General features: G+C 42.7%; 1 protein-coding gene across 1 annotated transcript in view; it reads left to right on the top strand.

Annotated features, from left to right (window-relative positions):
- Window positions 1-20331, top strand: part of GALNT9 (polypeptide N-acetylgalactosaminyltransferase 9) — a 132841-nt gene that overhangs the window by 50653 nt on the left and 61857 nt on the right. The window contains exons 5-6 of the mRNA XM_071445325.1: window positions 10084-10281; window positions 17892-18009. Coding sequence (XP_071301426.1) covers window positions 10084-10281; window positions 17892-18009 — 316 coding nt within the window. The remainder of the gene's footprint in view (window positions 1-10083; window positions 10282-17891; window positions 18010-20331) is intronic.

The following is a 20331-nucleotide window of genomic DNA, read 5'->3' as shown; positions in this document are numbered from 1 at the left end:
GTTCTATTCTCCCACTAAGTTGCACCTTGCATGAATATTTCCCCCCATTTTCAGTGTTTATTTATGTATTCAGAGGCCACGTGGATTGCTCCCACTAAAAGCTGTCCATGGATTATTTGTGAGGCAATTAAAAAGAAGCCAATTCCTTTACCACAGAAAAGAGCATTTAGCTTTCTGTTTGGTTTGTGTTCCATCTAAAAGTCAAGTGCCTGCAGTGCAATTTAGTTTCCCAATCTATGGCTGCTTTACCTGCCTAATCAGTTGGCAGATTAATTCATAAAGAATCGAAGAAGGACTTCATCACTTTCTCATGAAATATGCAGGACTGACAGCAAAAAAAAACTTCTTTAAACAATAGTGACCCATTTACAGGTGGCTTTTTGCCTGATATCATACTATAGCATTTTATGGGCTCTCACAGCATTGCTCTCCAGGGACACTTCTTCTAAACTAAATTACAATCTGGTAGGATATAAAAAAATACTCTGCAACCTGGCAGGTCAAATTAGCTATTGAATTATTTATTTTGCTGTGCTTAATTGCTGCTTTTTGGCTTCTCAGGTGTAGAAATGTAGAAATGTGTTATCTCAGAGCAGTGATTTTCAACTGACCTGTTCCCCTTAAGGCTTTTGATAGTGTGAGCCAATACAGCTGCTGTGAGAGTGGAAGTGGAGAGGACTGCCTGAAAGGGAGGCCATTGCTATTAATTCTCAAATGGAATTTTAAATCAGAATTACAGGGTAATGCATGTGTACATCTCATTTCTAAAATTCTACCTGTCCTGCTGGAGTAGAACCTGGTCTGTTTTTGATGGTTACTTGATGTCAGTGGGAGTCAGCAACCCAGCAGAACCAAGGAGGAGGAAAAGCTGCTGTGTTTTCCTCTCTGAGGGTGTAGTTAAGCTTGTTTAGTTCAGTTTTCCTTCAGTCCTCTGAAGATTAGAGCATTCCTGCTCTGACCTTTGGGTTAGGTGCACCCAGCATGCCTGAAGGCACCCCTGAGAGCAGACAGCACATCCTGGGTGCTGATGGTGTTGCAGAACATGCAGAGCATTGTAAAAACCTCTGTCTTTGAGAGATGGGAAAGAATAACATGACAAGGAGAAGAGACCTTCCCTACATTATTTCTGGGAGCAGGAAAGAGATTACAGAGATAGGGTGTTAATTCTCTGGGTGAGAAAAAGGACACATTGAGTGAAGGAGAGCAGAAATCAGTAGGTGGAAGGCAGAAACCACAATATATTAGCAGCCATAAAGAGGGTGCTAGGAGCCATAAAAGAAGACATAATGATAGAGTATTATAGTTGCATTCTATCTTAGGAATTGCTTTTGCTCCTATCACAGAGGTGTTATCAGAGCACTGAATGGAGTTATGCAGTCCTGTAGTAATTAAAATTTTGCCAGACAAAGGATGAGTTTCAATAAGGAAGCAGTGAAGTAAGAGGATTTAATCAAAATATTTCAACATACCAGCCAGACAGGGGCTGACATGCGAAAGAGAACGTGAAATTTGAGTATCCATCAGATTGTATCTCACACATCCCATCTTTATGGATGATCCCTGAAGTTGTCAGTGTTTTAAAAATATACAAAAATGGTGTTTTAATAAACTAAGAAGAGCTAAAGATCAAGATCCCTAGGCCTGTGGATGGTACTTTGCAGATGCCACTCTATACTGTAAGGTGTAATGTAGTTTTTTGTAGTGGCCATAGGCAATGGATTCTCAAAAAGGTGTGTAAAGGATAAAGGAAGCTGATTTCCTCCTAATCTTCTGGTGTCTTTGGTTATCCCAAGTGCTCTGTAGCAGAGAGGTGGTTGTGCTTTTTGGGGCAAAGCCACAGGGTCTTTGTCCCCCTGAGAGCTCCCTGGTGACATTTTCATGCAGTGTACATACAGGAAGCCAATCTCTACCTGCAGATAAACTCCCTGGCCCCTCTTTTCAAGCTCAGGTGGCTCTCTGGGGACATGATGAGGTCCAGGTGGCTCTTTCCCTCTAAATGAGAGAAGTGGTGAAGGTGAAATTACCTTTGCAGCCCTTCTCCTGTGCAGTCTCTGTCCTCTGGAGCGTTCAGGCACATCACTCATGCTCAGGACATGGTTCACTGAGCATCCCTGGGCTCAGGCTGACCTGGGGAACCCAAATGAAAAGAAAAGGGAGTTCTTCCTCATCCAAAGCCTCAGGATCACTCTGGTAACTTAATGGAATACAAGTTTGATAGCAAAACCAATATAATCTGAGTGGAACAATCAACAGAAGCCACGTGGGCCTTTGGGATCCATGGGAGGGTGCCAGCCTACACGCAGAGGATGTACCAGAAAAGCAGCTTTGACTATTCATCTACCTCAACAAGCTAGGATGTTCACTGAAGCATCCTCATTGCTTCTCAGTGGTGCAGAAAAGAGCCATTGAGGTTTGGCAGCCAAAGAGCTGATCTTTAACTCTCCAGCAGGCTTTGGTGCTGAGTTCCCTCTGTTCCAGCTGGGGACTGTGGGCCTGAAACTTCCCTGGGCACTTGGGAATGCTGATAGAGATGTCAGGCAGGACAGATGGGGGAGTTCTCTTAGTGACCAAGGAAGGGAGAATGAAATTTATTTCTTTTTTAGTTCTCTGAACACTTATTTACAGGAAAAGCATTTTGCATTAAATATTCTGCAGATGGCCTCAGTGAAGAATTATGTGTGTCAGTAGATCTGCTTGTCTGCATCTGATAAATGTATATTGTCAGTGAAATGTGAGGTAGCATGTGAAATCATGCAAAATAAGCTTTCAGTTTACACAGCTTTCTTTTTTCTTACATTTCTCTGTTAAGTTTATACTTCATGGTACCTGACAGTGGTAGAGCCAGAGTAAAATACGGTGTTAAACCCAGTGACCCATAAAATCTAGCAGATGAGACCACGTTGTCTTTCATTTATGTCTTATAAGGACTCTTCCCTGACTGCTTGCAAGAAGAGGAAATTCTGATTTGTGAAAGAAGGACAAAGAAGGCTGGATTTTTTTAATGTTAATTCTTCTTTTTTTTATTGGAGTAAAAAGCGGCATAGGGATGGTGGAGAACTAAAAAAAAAGAGACATGTTTATCTCAAAATAAACCAGAGATCAGGGTATATACCCACATGGGATAGGGCAAAATTGGAGAGACATTTCCCAGTGTAATTCCTGTCATTTAGGAAAGGATTTACTTGCGAACAAATTTAGAAAAAGTGACATTTGGGCTGCAGGGAGGAATTTATTGACAAATGCCTCATACAGCCATTCTAACTAAGAACTGGAAGGTAAGGTCTGCTTCTCAGATGCTGCATGTTAGCAAAGCATCCCTGAAGCTGTGAAGGCCATTGAAGTGGCAGAGCTGGGCAGCAGAGATGTGGCCTGTGGCATGCATGTGGATTCCCTTGGATTGTGTGCATTTATTCTGATGTTGTGCCTTTTTTAAAGTCTGCTTGAAGTCAGCAGGTGTTTTTACATATTTAAAAAGGTGAATTATATAATCATGTGCACCGAGGAGCTCATTACTAACTTCTTTTTATGTGTTTTTTATCTGGAAGAAGCTGTTCTTTTTAGCATTGTGACAAATCAGGCTTTCCCTTTGGCATGAATTCTCCAGCAATCTGATAAGGATGTAAGACAACACAGAGTTTTTGTTTGCTGTGGTTTCCCGTGGGGTTTGAGCTGCTCTGAATCAAGCCAGTGTTAAATACAGAATGCATATATGTTCAGAGATAGACTTACAATAGGATTAGAGAGACCTGTGTGATCACAGTATGGCCCCTGCCTTTGCTCTCAATTTTCTTACAGGCTCATTCTGTACTCTGCCTGAAATTCTGCCTTCCACTCCCTTCCTACCTCCAATGTTTATCTTGGGAGCATTTACTCTTTGAATCTCACAGAGCCAGCGTTGCTGGAACTCCCAATAAAGTCATCATGGGTGCTCAACACCTTGGAAAATCTGTTGTTAATGAAGAAATCTTTCCACTGGTAGGCAAAAGCATTGAATGCATGTGCTGTTTAGTGATGTGCTCAACTGACTTGGACAAATCAAAGTGAATAAAATTGAAGTGAAAATACCCTTTAGCCTAGTGGAGTCTGTAAGAGAACTAAATTTATTGTCCTTTCTCTTCTGGTTTTATCCATTCACCAACAATCTATTCAGAGAGAGAGGAGGACACTGACAAATAGTTTTAGAGAGGATGGAAGGGAGAGTCTCTTCATATGTCACTCAAATTCCAGTCCAAATTGTCTGCTTGGTTTTTATTAAGTGGAAAAAAACCCCCACTTGAATGATGTGAAGCACTACCTTTAAAGCAGAGCCTTTTGATTATATTTAGTTTACTGAAATCCATCATGTCTATGAATATGCCTGGGAGAACTTTCCCTCTTGCTCCAGTAAATAACTTGTTAACAATGCATGCTGCTCTTTGCCCATAAAGTACCTTGACTCAGATGCAAACTAGGAACCTAACAATTGTGCAGTATGAAAAATGGAGATGGATCCCAAAATCCACATCTGGCTTATGCACCTAATCAGGCAGGGCTGAATCCTGCCTCACTGCCAGCAGTGCCATGTGGAAAGGCAATCCTCCAAACACGTATTGCAGCTCATCAGCTCAGCCTCTTGGACATCAGCAACCTTTTCCCCTCTTATCCTTTCAGTCCTGTGAGCTGCCAGAAGCACCTGCCTTCTGCAGATGGACAGCAGAAAAAACAAGGAAAAGTGGGAAAAAAAAAAAAAAAACCACAGAAAGAATGCTGGTGTCTATAAAGAGGAGGGGTAAATCTACACAATAAAGTAGCAGTTTAAAATTAGGAAAAAAATTAGAAATTACTTGGAAAGATTTAATCATAATTCTTTTTTAAAATCTGAAGCAATTACATAAAGCCAGAGTGACCAGGAAGGTTGACAAAGGATTTGATGAATGCGCAGCTCAGCTCAGCATTACAGAGCAGCTCTGAGGCTGGGCTTTGCTAGCCATGAATAGCAATGAAACCCTCTCATATTCCATGGATTATTCAAGATAAGCAACGCAAACACGGTGCATTGGCCAGTCCTGTTCAAGCTCAGAGCCCTCCTTTATTGGCCATTACCTGGGGATCCTGGCAGGCAGACAAACAGCCCACCAGCAGTGCTGGCAGTGAGAGGGCACTGGCAGGCTCTGGGAGTTGAGTGTTCCTGCAGATCTCACAGAGATCAGCTTGGGCCGAGCCTCTGAACACCCCATTGCTCTCTCTGCTGTCTTTTATAGGGCAGGACAGGCTGGGAAATCTCTCAGGTATGCAATGTTTAATTAAAAGGCCCTTCATTCTGCATTTTTGCAAAGAGAACAGCTCTGGCCTGGATTTTCTCTTTCCTTCTGTGACTCAGAGCCTACTTTCTTACTTGTGGGTGTGAAAATATTTTGGAAATTAGGTAGCTGTGCAGTCTGTCCAGATACTCAATATTTCCTGCTCCTAACCCATACAGAGATGTGATTTCCACACATCTGGGTACCAAAAGAGCTAGGAAATCACCTCCATGGGTGAGATGGGAGGTTTAGAAGATGAAGTTTCAGCAGTTGCTTTCATACCAATTGACTCCATAACCTTGGCATGGCACTTGACTTCATCTGTAACCTGAGGGTAGAGAAATCAACTCTTGTCAAAGCAGTAATATCTTAAATATTTACATTTCTTGAGTGCAAGGGACTTAAGCAGAACACCAATCACAAGGACAGATGCCTCAGATTTCCTGAAAGTTCAGAATCTGTGATTTGACATTAATAGATTGATAGAGAGTAATGGAATTTCATCATGCATTTTGACCCCAGCTGTTGTATTACAATCCAGAGATCCCCCCTTGTGCCATTCAGATGCAAAACACCAAGTTAGGTGGTAATAAATGTGAGCCCTACAAATGGGAAAACAGAAGTTTTTCAGGTGTAGAGTGACAGTAGTTTGGTGATAGTTTGTGTGAGAGCAGCTCCAGAGCTGGGAATGGATTGTTCTTCATATAAAGAAGAAAATGAGGTCCCAGGTTAGCATTTGCAGGACTCAAGTATTGGATTAACACAATCACAAATATGATTAAGGGCTAAAACCCAGTATGACTGTTGAATATTTTCTTCACATTATCTCTCTAACCATAATTTGGGATACACTTCAGCAGTCCAATTTTAAGATGTCTTGCAAAGTAGCAGGCTAAATTCCCTTTATATTCAAAACAGGCTCCTCAGGAACATTATTAATCTCACCTAGTTTCAGTGTCTACATTATTATGAGAAGCATCTGACTATAAAAGTGCCAGCCTCTGCCTCTCTCTGCTGAGAATGAAAGTTTGAGGCAATTACTGTGCATGTGGGGGGTCCATTGCAGGTATCTGACATTAAGGGAGAAGAAATCCTTCTCTTCTTTCAGCTTTTTCATCACACAATCTCAATCTACCCTACAAAGTAAAGTACTTGAAAAATGAGCACCCCAGGAGGATCTGTAGAAGGGACATGGAACGTCCAGGATATTTTAAGTATGGTGGTTAAACAGTCTTGCTTTGTCTCAGCATAAACATGCCATTAATTGAGGACTTGAGGATTTGGTGACCAAAGAATTCCCACCAAGAGAGATAAAAAGTAGTTTGGAAAACTCCCAGTCTTTCCCTGTTTGTCAAAGACCTTTCCAGAATCAGACAGTAGTGAATCACAGAGTTTGATTCTTGCAAAGGAAAGCCATTTACAGGTTTTTGCTTCAGAAGGCATGGAAGCAGCTTTCCCTCTTTGCAGGGCAGGTCTGGAAATCAGACTCAAACACAATAAATTTGTTTAAGCCATGAGAGTCAAGCAAACATTTAGTGACACCTGTACCTGTTTTCTGGTGTTCTGAAATCCTTTGTTTCAGAGTTTAGAGGGAGAAGGAGAGCTTTATGCCCAAAGTTTATGTGTCCAGGCATGGAGTCACCAGACCAGTGATGGCATGTCCATCCTTCTGTATTTTCTTCTGCTGCTGAGCAGAGATAACATGATGGAAAGCAAAAAGCAGATTCAGCTTTTCTGCATTTTTCCCTGCTTTGTTGGATTTGCAAGTGTTTCTGCTACCCACTCACTGGTTTTTAAAAGACTTAATCTCATAAATATAATCTCATACTAATAATGGAAGTGGCTTATCCAGATCTGGTAGGTCACACTGGCTCTATGGGGGTGCACAAGTGTGGCCTAAAACCCATAGGAATTGAGAGTCTGAACCATGTACAATATCTTCTGCTGGCCTAAAAGAACATTTATGGTAACAGGCAAAATATGAGGTAACATTGAAATCACAAAGGAGCAATTGTCTTCTGACCAACAGCAAAAGAAAAGTAAGAAAAGATCAGTGTTCAAATCCTCCTACCTCTGTGAGTCTCAGCAAACCACCATTCCCTTAAAGATCCATGTGAGAGCTCTGCAAAATTTTCAAAGCACATTTCAAGGGGAAACACACAAAGGAGTGAACCAGTGGCTCTTTCTAATACTGCTTTGAGGAACGATTTCCACCCTTATGTAAGTCTGCTACCTCTTTGGATCAGTTTCTCTGTAAATTCATAGCAAACTCAGACTACCTTGGTCAGAAATGAGTGTTTGCACTGAAGCTTTTTACTTTCCTTTTGGGATGTAGCTTCTGTGGAAAGCACATTGATGTTTTAAAGCCTTTTGAAATGCTTGAACATTTCCTGCAGTTCGCTGCTTTTGCACCATCTGGCACCTGAAATCTTCTCATCACCAAAGAGGTTTTAGAAGGCATAATGCAGCCACATTTGTCATTCAAACTAGATGTGATGGGGTCAGTCTTGGGAAACAGGATTAAAATCTTTGTGTAACCTTCAGATTCTTGCAGCCCCTGGTGTGTTTTTAGTTCTTCAGGCCATGCCAGCCAGTATTTAATTGCTGCCAGGAATCCTGGTGGTGCAGCCAGTAGGAGACCATTTAGCTGCTATTGGTGATGGTGTCTCTCAACATTTGTCCATTGTGAAATGAATTAACAGTCTCCAGGCCTTAGAATAAGTATTTGGTCAAAATTTGTGTTGTTAGGCTCTGGCACAGCTTCACAGAGGTGCTAATTAATCTCATAAATATAATCTCATAGTAATAATGGCTTATCCAGATCTGGTAGGTCACACTGGCTCTATGGGGATGCACAAGTGTGGCCTAAAACCCATAGGAATTGAGAGTGTGAACCATATACAGTATCTTCTGCTGGCCTAAAAGAACATTTATGGTAACAGGCAAAATATGAGGTCAATATTGTGTTGTTGGGGTCACTATAGGACACGAAATAACATGATGCACACACACTGCTGTTTTCAAGGCAAAAAAAATGAAGTTTATTTTCTGACTCTAACATTTATAGATTTCTAAAAGTGACAGTGGATTGGAGGGTGAAAGTGCCACCTCTCCAATGACACTGGACAAACTAAGAGTCTCTCAAATTTCTCCTCTATAAAAGAATGCAAAACAATAAATTATTTACAGACAGTGTGTGAGACAGTTCATTACAAGAACGTAAACATCAGAAGGCTTAGAAAATCTTAAAAAATCAGGGCAACAGTTATCTCTGGCACAGCTTCACAGAAGTGCTGATTCCTGTGCTGTGTGCAGTGTCCCACACCAGCTGCAGTCCCAGCAGCGTGTGGCTGTGATCTGTGCCCCATCCCTCCCTGCCTGCTCTGGCTTTGCCATCTCACTGTGCTGATGCTCACAGTGATTTATTAAAAAATATGGATATTGATCTAGTACCGATATCCAACTGTGACAGACAAAAACTCTCTAACAGTTTAAAGTTAGAAAGTGTATGTTTATTGTGGGATAGCTCCCAAATGCATACCCCAATTTACAGATGATTACAGAGTCCTTTTATCTATACAAGTATTGAATACCCAAAATACAAATATTCATAACTTTGGTACATCCCATTCCCCACTTTGGATGGTGATTACTTCAAAAGCTATTAAGCATGTGTAGTTTATTCCTTGAAATGGGTTGGTGGTCCCTTCCATGGGGAGGGGTCCCAAAATGAGGAAGTAAATGAAGTCTTCCTCGTTCTGACCTTTCTACCTTTTCAATGCAAATATGACAAATGAACCCTTGGTAGAACTCCCGTTCCTGTCTTCAATTGGTTCCAGAACAGAGGAGGCCTACAATTGTCTTATGTTCCTAAAAGCTATTTATCAGTTTCTATATTCTTCATTATAAACCCAGCTAACAAAACATTGTGTTGACAAGCAATCAATTATTAGTTAACTTAGTTAACTCTTAATTCATCAAAACCTACCTATTTATTTTAATTATCTCCAATAATTATCTCCAACTAAAACCTTAGCTCCTCTAAAATCTCTAAATCCCTTAAAGTTTACGTCTCAACAGAATTAGAGAACCTCATTTCCTCAGCCTGCCAAGGGGGCCCTGGGATTGCAGGATGGCTGTAACACCCTGGGGTTGCAGGATGGCTGTAACATCCTGGGGTTGCAGGATGGCTGTAGCACCCTGGGGTGGCTGTAGCACCCGGGGGTTGCAGGATGGCTGTAGCACCCTGGGGTTGCAGGATGGCTGTAGCACCCTGGGGTGGCTGTAGCACCCTGGGCTTGCAGGATGGCTGTAGCACCCTGGGGTTGCAGGATGGCATGGCTGTAACACACTGGGGTTGCAGGATGGCTGTAACACCCGGGGGTTGCAGGATGGCTGTAGCACCTTGGGGTGGCTGTAGCACCCTGGGGTGGCTGTAGCACCCTGGGGTTGCAGGATGGCATGGCTGTGACACGCTGGGGTTGCAGGATGGCTGTAACACCCTGGGGTGGCTGTGACACCCTGGGGTGGCTGTAGCACCCTGGGGTTGCAGGGTGGCATGGCTGTGACACACTGGGGTTGCAGGGTGGCTGTAGCACCCTGGGGTGGCTGTAGCACCCTGGGGTGGCTGTAGCACCCTGGGGTTGCAGGATGGCTGTAACACGCTGGGGTTGCAGGATGGCTGTGACACCCTGGGGTGGCTGTAGCACCCTGGGGTGGCTGTAGCACCCTGGGGTGGCTGTAGCACCCTGGGGTTGCAGGGTGGCATGGCTGTAACATGCTGTGCTGCTCTCGTTGCTCTCAGGGCGGAGCCGGCGCTGACGCGGATCAAGGAGGATCGCAAGCGGATCATCCTGCCCGCCATCGACAACATCAAGTACAACACCTTCGAGGTGCAGCAGTACGCCAACGCTGCCCACGGCTACAACTGGGGGCTCTGGTGCATGTACATCATCCCACCACAGGACTGGCTTGATAAAGGGGATGAGTCAGCTCCCATCAGGTAAATCTCCCCTGCGCTGGCACTTCGGGCACAGCGGGGTTTCCATCTCGGCTGTCTGAACGAGTGTTGCCACATTTCTCTACACAGAGAAAAGCCAGGCACAGTTCTTCCCATGAGTATTTCTGGGTTTCACATTTTCTGAACCTCCGAGAAAGAAAAAACAATTCTTATTTGTTGTGCCAAAGTAGAATGCAACATGGAGATTGTTACCCAGAGTGATGGTGGTTTGTCCCCTTGGCCTATCAGGTGTGTGTGTGTCAGGACCATTCCCTGACAGTCACAAGATGAGTGCAGTGGAGTGCAGCTGAGTGCTGGGCAAATTCAGTTTAGTTGTAATGTCATATAGTGTAATATAGTCTGGAATAATATAGTATAATCAAGTAATTAATTAGCCTTCTGATAAGAAGGAGTCAGATGCATTCATCTCTCCCCCTCGTCGGGGGCAAAAATATCCACTATAAATAAAGCTACAGGCTTTGTGCCTGCAGGAATAACAAAATGAGTCTAATGGCTCCACAAAAGTTGTGGATGTGTGTGCTGCCTCTCAGAGCTGCCCCACAATGTACAAAAGTGCTCTGGTTCTGAGTATGTGCTTCAAGCACATGTTCTGGCCATTAGGAGAATAGCAGGATCCTTTGCATCTAACCTTTTATTTTCCAGTGGACTCTGGCCCATTGTGTGTAAGAGAAACAAAGGTATTGTGTGTGGGATTACAATGTGGCTGGTTTCACTCCTGTTCTGTGGGCAGTCTTGATCATCTGTCCAAACCAGAGCTTCCCTGGAGCATCACTACGAGCTGTGTTTGAGAACTGCACTTTTTTTCTTTTCTTTGTGGGTTTTTTTTTTGGGGTTGGTTTTTTTCTTTGTTTGTTTTTGGGTTTGTGGTGGGTTTTTGAGGTTTTTTTGGTTGGTTGGGGTTTTTTTGTGGGTTTTTTTTTTTTTTTGGTGTGGTTTTTTGTTCATTTGTTTTTTGAGGGTTTTTTTCTTTTTTTTTTCTTTTTTTTTTTTTTTTTTTTTGAGAACTTTGCACATGTTCGGAGTTTTTCTACTGGTTTAATTTTAAAGCAAACCCATACCAGACCATGTAGTCAGTGTGTCAATTTATTTTTTCCCTACAAGACAACATTGTACATTACAGGAATGGAATTTTCTGAGGAAAAATCATTACAGGAATGGTGAAGGTGTTTCTGAGAATTGTTACAGTGGGAAAACTGGAACTGATGTGAAAAGGGCTTTCTCTCCCCTCCATTTGAAAATTCACATCTCCTAGCCTTTCATCTCCAGTGCAGATGTTTGTCTAACAGCTCCTCTGGGACATATTGTGCTGGGTTAAGGGTACTGCTGTTACCAACTCTAGAAATAAATGCTAAAAAATTTGAAGCCTAAGTATGCACTTTAGGATGCTCTTTTTTTTAAAGACTTCTTAAGGACACAAATTACCAGCTTAAAGTCATCTTCATTTTCTTGTACATTTGCATCATCTTAAAGCAAGCTAAAACTCTACTGTATGCTCCCAGTGTGGGCTCTGGCAGAGGAGCTGATATATTTCCCTTCCAGTGCAAAGATTGAGTTGCCAGGTCCTGAAAAGTTCAGCCAAGCACTTCCAACAACAGACCCACCTGAAAAAAGTGCCAGTGATCTTTTGGAGGTGAAAGGACACTGACACAGTGATCACATTTCTAAGTGTGAATTTCTAAGGGAACCACCTCACAGGATCCTTCCCTCATCAAGAAGAATATTTTAATCTGTATTTCACCAGGTGTTGAAAATTGTACTCAGGTTCATTCTCATGCTCTGTGACTGCAAAACAGAGCTATACAGTAATATTAACCTTATTTACTGCAGGACAGCACAGTCCATCATCACTGACCTTTTGCTTGGCTTGAAACCTCAATAAGCAGGGAAGTAATTACTTAGGAAATCAGTTTTCCTGGATAACATGCCCTGCTCGCCTCACATTGTTTTAAAAGTGCAGATGTTTTATACCTGTTTCACTCAGCCCTGAGAAAGTTTATTGATAAAGGAAAATTAATCATCCATAGCTTTCACTCCTGAAAGGTTTTGTGCACTTCATGACTCACAATTTATATGTGAAATCATTGTAGTAATTTTCCCATGGATTGCTCCAGTATTTCAGTATCTTCTGTTCTGGAGACAATGATCACATAACAGATAAGACTGAACTAAGAGGTTAAACCTCAGCAATAAAGGGCCTGATTTACCATGGATTTCCCTCAGATTTACGTTCAGGCTCTTCTTGCTGGTGCCATGCTGGCACTGAGTTGGACTGACACAGGAGCGAACAAACTCAATCCAAAATCAAAAACTCAAATCCAAACTCAAGCACTGAGCAGGGTTAAAATCTGATGCACAAGAGTAGCTGGCTCCCAAGAGCAGTGATTTGATTCTGAACCTGAATAAAGAAACCCTCCAGTTCACCAGTGCAGAAACTGCCCAGAGACAGATGAGACAAGCAGCAGAAGGAGAACACCCAACCCTGGCTGGCAAATACCAGGAGCACTGCCCCACTGCCCAAGCATGGCTTCTGCAAATTAACAATTCCATGCCCTAAAATGCAGAGACATCCACCTGCAACCATGAACACTTCCTTCTTTGAAGGAAGGGATTTAGGAGAGCAGAGCATCCCCTTTATGGCCACACTGCAGTGTGTGCTGAGGGGCCTCTGAAGCTCTAGGACCCGGGTGGATTTACTAAAGCATCTGGCTGTTGTGTTGTTCCTGCCTGTGGAAATATAATGTGATTCTGTGGCTTTTAAGTGATATGCCAGTGTAATTATGGCAGTGGAAAGAGTGACTGTGTGAGTGTTAGTGATGAAAACAATCAGGGAGTCTGTCCTTAGGACTGAGATTTGGGAGTGGTCACAGTGGGAACTTACCAGCTGTGGAATATTTAAAGTGTATTTTCAAAAGGAAGGCAAAGTCAGGCTAGTGAGTAACTTTTTACAAAATATCAGATGTGACTTGGTTTGGTGCAGGTTCTGGTTTTGTAACCAGCTTTCCAAATCACATATTGCACCCACAATTCCCATTTCAGTCCACTTTGCAAGACAGAAACTGTGCACTTTGATGGTGTTTGAATCCATGTGTCTGTCCAGTGCATTCAAAAGATTTCAAAGCTGCTCATCAGCATGAAAACTGCAAGTCCATTTAGTCCTTGCTACCACTGTCCCTCTTCAGGCTTTGTTTGACTCTGTTTCCAGCAAGCAGTGGGTTTGGTTTGTGCCTCTCTGTGTGTTTTGTGAAAAAATCTGGTAACAAATAACCCTGTGACCGGTTTTGTGGTTGGTGTAGCTGAATACTCTCTGCCAGATCTCCAGATGGATTAGAGATTTTCAGCATTAAAGAACATGTGTACCCTGATATCAGTGAGGATCACAGCCCTGGCATTTCTCATGTTTGCACTGTATGAATAAATATCATCAATGTGCAGAATTGGGTGAGGCATTTGGAAATTGGGTCCAAAAGCAGGGTCCAATTCCTGTTTTCTTCTGGGAATACAAAAAAGGTGTGCTTCTTTCCTAAGAATTTTTCTATTTTAAGCCTGACCCTCAAATTTCTTGAGCACTGACATGATTCTACTCAGCCTTGCTGGGAAAGAGCAGCAACTGTCCCTCACACCAGTGGCTCATTCATGGGCAGTCATGTCAAGTGTGCACCATAAAATGTCACATCAGCTGTTGTGAGCTAAGTGACAAAGGGGACATGGCTTTGAAGTGCTGACAAAGGTAAAGAAATAGCAAGAACAAGGTGTCAGATTTTGTAAAGATTTCTGATGCACTTTAAAGTCGGTTCTTTCTTCCCCCCCACGTTAATACTCTGAACTCCAGAACAATTGATGTTCCCCGAGCTGGCTTCTGCAGGCAATCCATTTTCCATGTTTGACATTTGAGATGGAGGATGTCTGTGAGGTGAAGATTTAAATGAGGATTGTTATTTTGACTCACTGTGTCCATCGCGTCATTTTCCATTCGTGTTCCTGCGAGCACGCTGCCCAAAAATGTCCTTATCATCTGGCACCACACTTGCAACAAAGGATCTGGTTCACAGGGCTTCTCATGAATTTGACTATGCATTGAAACGAGCTGGCTTTTTTAATGCATGCTGTATTTTTTTTTTCCCTGGGTTTTGGAACAGCAAGGAAGGTTTCTGGTATTCTGAACTCTGGCTCTGACTTGTCTTCCCTCACCTGCTGTGATTATGATGGACTGCTCTGCATTTGATTTCTTGATCAGCAGCCACTAACATTAGAGTCATTAGTCAGCCTCACCCAGCCAAGCACTGCACAGCTTTCCATTTTATCTTCCTCCAGCAGCAGTGGTGCATTTCATTGTTGCATATGTTCTCACTTACTGCTTTAATATGCCATAGCTTGCTAGCAGTAGGGATGTGCATGTACATGCACTGCATCAGCTGCTCCAGAGAGTGCCAGTGCCTTGCTCATGGACATAAATTAGAGTTTGATGTGCCCCCAGTGAAGTGTTTTGTGCTGCTGCTTCTATCTGAGACTGTGTGTGCCCATCTCACGTGCAAGTCAGGCCCCATGCTGGTCTGCAGTAACAATAATGATGAAGCCAGCCTGAGCCCTCACTGCTCTGGGAAGAAATCCACCTGAGCTCAGGAGGTAAAGTCTTTCATGATAAACCATGCTGCCATGTAATAATAAAACTGGGGAGTGATTATTGACTGCTCACAGCCATCTTTTCAGTTTCTGGCTCACAGGAGCCTGTAACAAAGCAGTTTTGCTTTTATTTGTCCAGGTTCTGATGGGTGTCCTGCCTGTTCCAAAAAAATTTCCTTCCACAGGGCATCAGAGAGTTATTCTGCATCCCTATTTGCTCTGCCTTTCTAGATGAGCATTAGCTTGTCATCTTGTCTTTTTGTTTCCTGTATCTCCTGAGCAGCAAATCTGTCCTTGAGTTCTGTTCTCAGGGCCTGGTGTGACTCTTTCTTGCAGAAAGACATGAGCTGTAAGAAAAATAGAAATATTTCTGCAGGTACCCTGCAGGTTTCCCCACTTACATGTCAGACCAAGGCTGAGGTGCTGCTTAAGAACCTGAATCAAAGAAACATCCTGCTGGGGGAGGTGGAACACTCAGAGATTGGATGTGTGATGTGTCATTTGAAACTCCTTGTCTCTCTCACTATGCCTGTATATATACATTCATGCTTATATATTTATTTATGGTTCTATTTGTGTTTGAATTTATGTGTTTATTGTGAGTGTTTGTCAGTTTTCCTGGAAGTTGCAGTTGGCTGCTCAGGAAACTGTTTCAAATGTGACCTGATTGCATTGTGCACATATGTATATATAAATATATATAAAAATAAATATATGCTGGCCTTAAGGCAGGAGAGAAAGATGCATAAGGCAGAGGAAGACTGACTGTACCATGTGCAGTTTAGTCCCCATCCCTTTCTCCTTCACTGGTTCTTGGTGAAGCCCCCAGGCATCTCCCTTCAGTCAGGGAAGGAGGGGGATGCACCTGGCTGGAGAAATGGGTGTCAGCACTGCTGGAATTTTACCCACAGAGCTCCTGGGGGTCTCACTGACACAAACCAGTCCTGCAGCAAATGCCTTCCTTCCCTGGCCAATGTGCCCCATCCCATGGCAGGCACTGCCCTCTCTCACAGGGCCTCTGCTCCTGCTGCAAGGAGGGAGAGTTCAGCACCAGAAACCTCCTTGTGCTTCTTCCCTTTCCCAGGGCATTCCCAGAGAAATGTTTCCCTCATGCCTCCCCTGCTACAGCAATGCTGTCAGGTAATTCCCCCAACCTGACTATGCTGTATCTTTCTCCAGTGCAGAATCAATACAACTCTAGGCTGCATTTTAAGCTTTTAGCTGCAAAACCCATTTTGCTGTGTTTCCCACATTATCCTTTGAGTGCTCCTGTTGATTATAATTAATCCTTATAACATCCTCCATTGTGTCAAGGTATATTCCACAGATCAATTAAGTTTCACAACACCTTTGAGGTGTTGGTAAAAAATAGTACACTTCTAATTGCTGCTTTCTCCTTCTAGAAGTGCCTCTGTTTTACTAGAGAGTGCATGATTGAGGGAAAAGGTTGTTTTATATAAAGCAGGTTAATATCTTGTGCTCTGAAGCTGTGAAGTGCTGGGGGCACTCAGATTCTCATGTGCTGCCCCTTGGCAGTGAGCAGGGGGTAAGAGGTGCTAACACAGCTGCTTTTGCTCATGTGGCCATTTCCAGCTTTCTGCTGCACTGCACTAAAAGTGGTGGATGGACTGGAGTATTTCAGGTACTGGAAAAACCCAGTTCTAATGCCAAGTGAGGGCCTGGAGCTTAATTCCAGCACATTTTTTGGGAAGTGTTTGTGATATGCCAGTGTGACACTGTAGTCCAATATAAAATTATAAAAGCTGGATGTGGTTCTTTCTGTCATTGTTCTGCTGCTGTTGCTCACTCCTGAAAACTTTTTTTTTTTTCTGAAAAAGCTGTGAAAGCTTGTGAAGTCTATATTTGAATATATATAATGAGAAGGAATAAACCCTAGAAGGGAGAGGGAGTTGCAAAGACTCAGTGGCATTCATTTGTGAGTGATGATTATGTAGTTGCATCTAAAATGTATTTCCCATTCCTGTTCAAGTAACAACTCAGGGTTTTAATGGACAGAACCTACAGCTGCAGCAATCCATCCCCCAGAGAGAGAGACTCCAGCACCTGAGAGCAGTCTGCAAAGCCTGGCAGGGCCATTCCTCATCAGAAAGGGGAGAGACATCCTCATGGGAGCATCCTGCTGCTGTAAGGAGCTGCCTCCAGAGGATTCCTGTGGGGGAGACAGGGCTGGAAAAAGAATGAGTCTAAGCCCAAACTAGCATCTCAGCTTTGCAAAGCAGTGATGCCTTGATCCAGTGAAGCCTGTGTTTAGCTTTGAATATAAGAAAAGGAAAATGAAGAAAGTGGTGTATGTTTCTCTCCCTCATCTCCTTTCCTCTTTTATCCTGGGTAAAACTTTAAAAATATACCTGAAATATTCCCTCCAAGGCTTATTTCATTGCAAAGGTACTGAATTTCCTTACCTTGGTTGTGTCTTTCTTTCATTTTAGTTCCAAGACCAAATTTATTCCTTGTTAGCCTAAGATATGCTTTTCAGTGGTACAAGATGTGAAATCAAGATGTATATAGAATATGTCTCATCCTGGGTACAGGAGAGCTCTCAGCTTTTTTAGGCAAATCTGTTTCCAGGCTTGGCTCTGGGAAATATAATCAAGAAGATGCATTTCATGAAATAACTTGAATTTATAAATGCAAAGATCCTGATGTATAAATATATGCATCAGCAGAGGATGGAAGTGCCCAGCCAGGAGTATCCAGGGCCCCGTGTGGTTTTTTTAGAGCTTTGAGACCACTTCTAGCTAAAGACTGATTCAACAGAAAGTCTTCAGAAATTACAGCACAAACAGAGAATTTCTTGCATACATGAAGTGTCATGTGATTGATGCTAATAGGTAAATTTAGAATGTAAACTTGAAAACAAAGAGCTGTTTAATCTGTGTACATTTGTTATGAGCTGGGGCCTGTAAGAGCTAATCAATGGCTTGATTTTCTGCTTTGATCTCTCTGTGCAGGACACCAGCCATGATTGGATGCTCCTTTGTGGTGGACAGAGAGTATTTTGGTGAGATTGGCCTGCTGGACCCTGGCATGGAGGTCTATGGAGGAGAAAACATCGAGCTAGGCATGAGAGTGAGTAGCACAGAGACTTTGTGCATGAGCAGAGGGTGCTGGGGAGCTCGTGGCCCAGCAGAGTTGCTGCCTGACTGATGGGCTGTAGTGCTGGAGCAGTTGGTGCTGCAGGACAATCTGGAAGTTACAGTGCCAGTAAATGAATGTTCCTGGCCTTTTGGCCCTTGAGAGAACTGATGACAGTCAGGAATATGCTTTATTGGTTCACCCTGGCAGTGTCTGAGCCCAGTGAGAAAGGTTTTCCCCTTTCCCAGTCTCTTTCCTGGTGCAAACAGCCACTCTAAGTCTCCACGTGCTCTTGCCCTTAGCTGAGGTTGTACATTTGTGCTCTGACAGATGCAACACCTACAGAAAACTAAGGCCAGGCAGGTACAAGTCACTTGTAATGTTCATCATACACACATTATGAATGCTGGGATATTTTACAACTCTAAGGATCCTCCTTGTAGAATGAGAATACAGGGTGCAGGTATTCAATCCTGTTGGACAGATGACTTTGGAATATCAGTGGACCTAAAGGAGGTTTGATACCTGTGATGCTTTGCCCTTGGTTTCAAGGTGGTTCTTGCCAGCAAGTCCTCCTGAAGCCCAAGGAACATGGCTTTGCTTAGCATTTGAAAATTAGGCCACTTAATGTTGCATGAACAGAGTTTCCTCATTATAAAGCTGACTGTTTAATTATTTTCCCTTTACTCTTTATCCCCTGCTTGCCAGTAACATGTCCCTGGTGCATGTAATGTGCTCGTTAAAGCATATATTCTGCTCTTGGTGAAACATTGAACATAAAATGAGTCCATTCTTTATCTGGCTCTTCTTTTTTCTAAAATGGCTACAAACTCCTTCACACCACTGGACTGAGGAGGAAGGTCACTGCAGCAAGAGTTTATTTTCACATGTGGGTGTGTATTTGTTATTCCAGCATTGCAAGAGGGATGGGTTTGTAATGGGACTGTGTGAATACACTGCTTATACTTTAAGGTTCAGAATTCACATAGGGGACAGAAAAACTGCTACCACAAATCATCCAATTTTCCTTAAGAGGGTCAGGCTATTACCAGGATTGTGTGAGCTTTCCTTTATCATTGTGCAGGGCTTTGAGCTGTTTGAAGCTTTTTCCACATGGCTGCTCCCAGAATAGATTGAACACTCTGGCAAAACCCTGGCGTGGTTGATGAATAAGGCTCCTAAGAAATCTGAAAGCTGTCGCTCTTCCTTAGCCCAGGAGAACTTGCTGAGTACGATTAGAGCTCCTGGTAAACAGAGGCAAAGGTTTTAATAGGATTATGAAATGGCACTTGCTTGAAGAGACAAGGATTTGAGGTGAGTGAGGATGGGTTTTCAGGGATAGGGAACCTCTTAAAGCCTGCAGAAAGCTTGGATCTAGGAAACAGCTCTTTTTCTTTGGGTTTTTTTTTGGTTGGGGGCCTTTTTTTGCCCTATAAGAAAAGCTATCCTTACTATTTGGAAAGGTTTTATGAAAATACAAGAGTTTGAGTTTGTTGTGAAATAAGCTGTGTGTCCATAGCACAGGTCTGTTACTCTGTGTTTCCAGCCTGGCAAGTAATATACAGTGTCTGCCTCCTAATTTGCAAATCCTATGTGTGATCCCCTCCTGTGAGTCTTTCAGAGCTGTCAGAAACTAACAGTGTGAAAATGCACAGGAACCTTCTCCCTTCTCTCTAGGCTATTTTTAAAACCACTGTGAATTTACCTAGTTGGGTTTTTTTTAACTCCAGAACCTTCAAGTAAATTGCAAAAAAATCACTTCTTTCCTAAGGCCTGGTGCAGTGACCCATGCAGGGATATTTGGTGTCTCCTCCCCACCTGCACAGTGGGGTGCTGTTGACCATGTGTGAAGCAATGAAAGATAGAAAAAGGAAGGAATACATGAATGAATAAGTAAAGAACAAAAATTAATATCATAATAAATAATAAGATGTAGGGAAGGTGGTGGCCCATGCATGGCTGAAAACAGTCCCTATTTAAAATAACTGTGACAATAATCCTTTTCTACTTTTTTGAAAACTATTATCATGTAACTGCTAAGAGAAAAGGGATTAGGCTTGGAGTGTCTGAAATAGATTACATTGCATCTAGTGAACCCTTGTTTAAATTGTTTTAATAAAATGAAATAGGGAAACTCAGTGAAACTAATGAGTTGATTTGGGAGGATACTGTTTGATAACCCAGCTAATCCCCATGAAATCTATTGTTTTTTAAAAAATCATGACCTTGGATACTCCACTGTTGGCTTTTCCCTTTTCTCAATTCCATAGATGGAAATATTTAAATAATTAACCAAAGACATTTTCTGTATTGAGT

Source organism: Agelaius tricolor, unplaced genomic scaffold (assembly GCF_023055355.1).
Source record: "Agelaius tricolor isolate 1412-34295 unplaced genomic scaffold, bAgeTri1.0.p SCAF_20, whole genome shotgun sequence".
In the NCBI taxonomy this organism is placed as follows: domain Eukaryota; kingdom Metazoa; phylum Chordata; class Aves; order Passeriformes; family Icteridae; genus Agelaius; species Agelaius tricolor.
The sequence above is the reverse complement of the archived record's forward strand: the minus strand, read 5'-3'. Positions and strand labels throughout refer to the sequence as shown.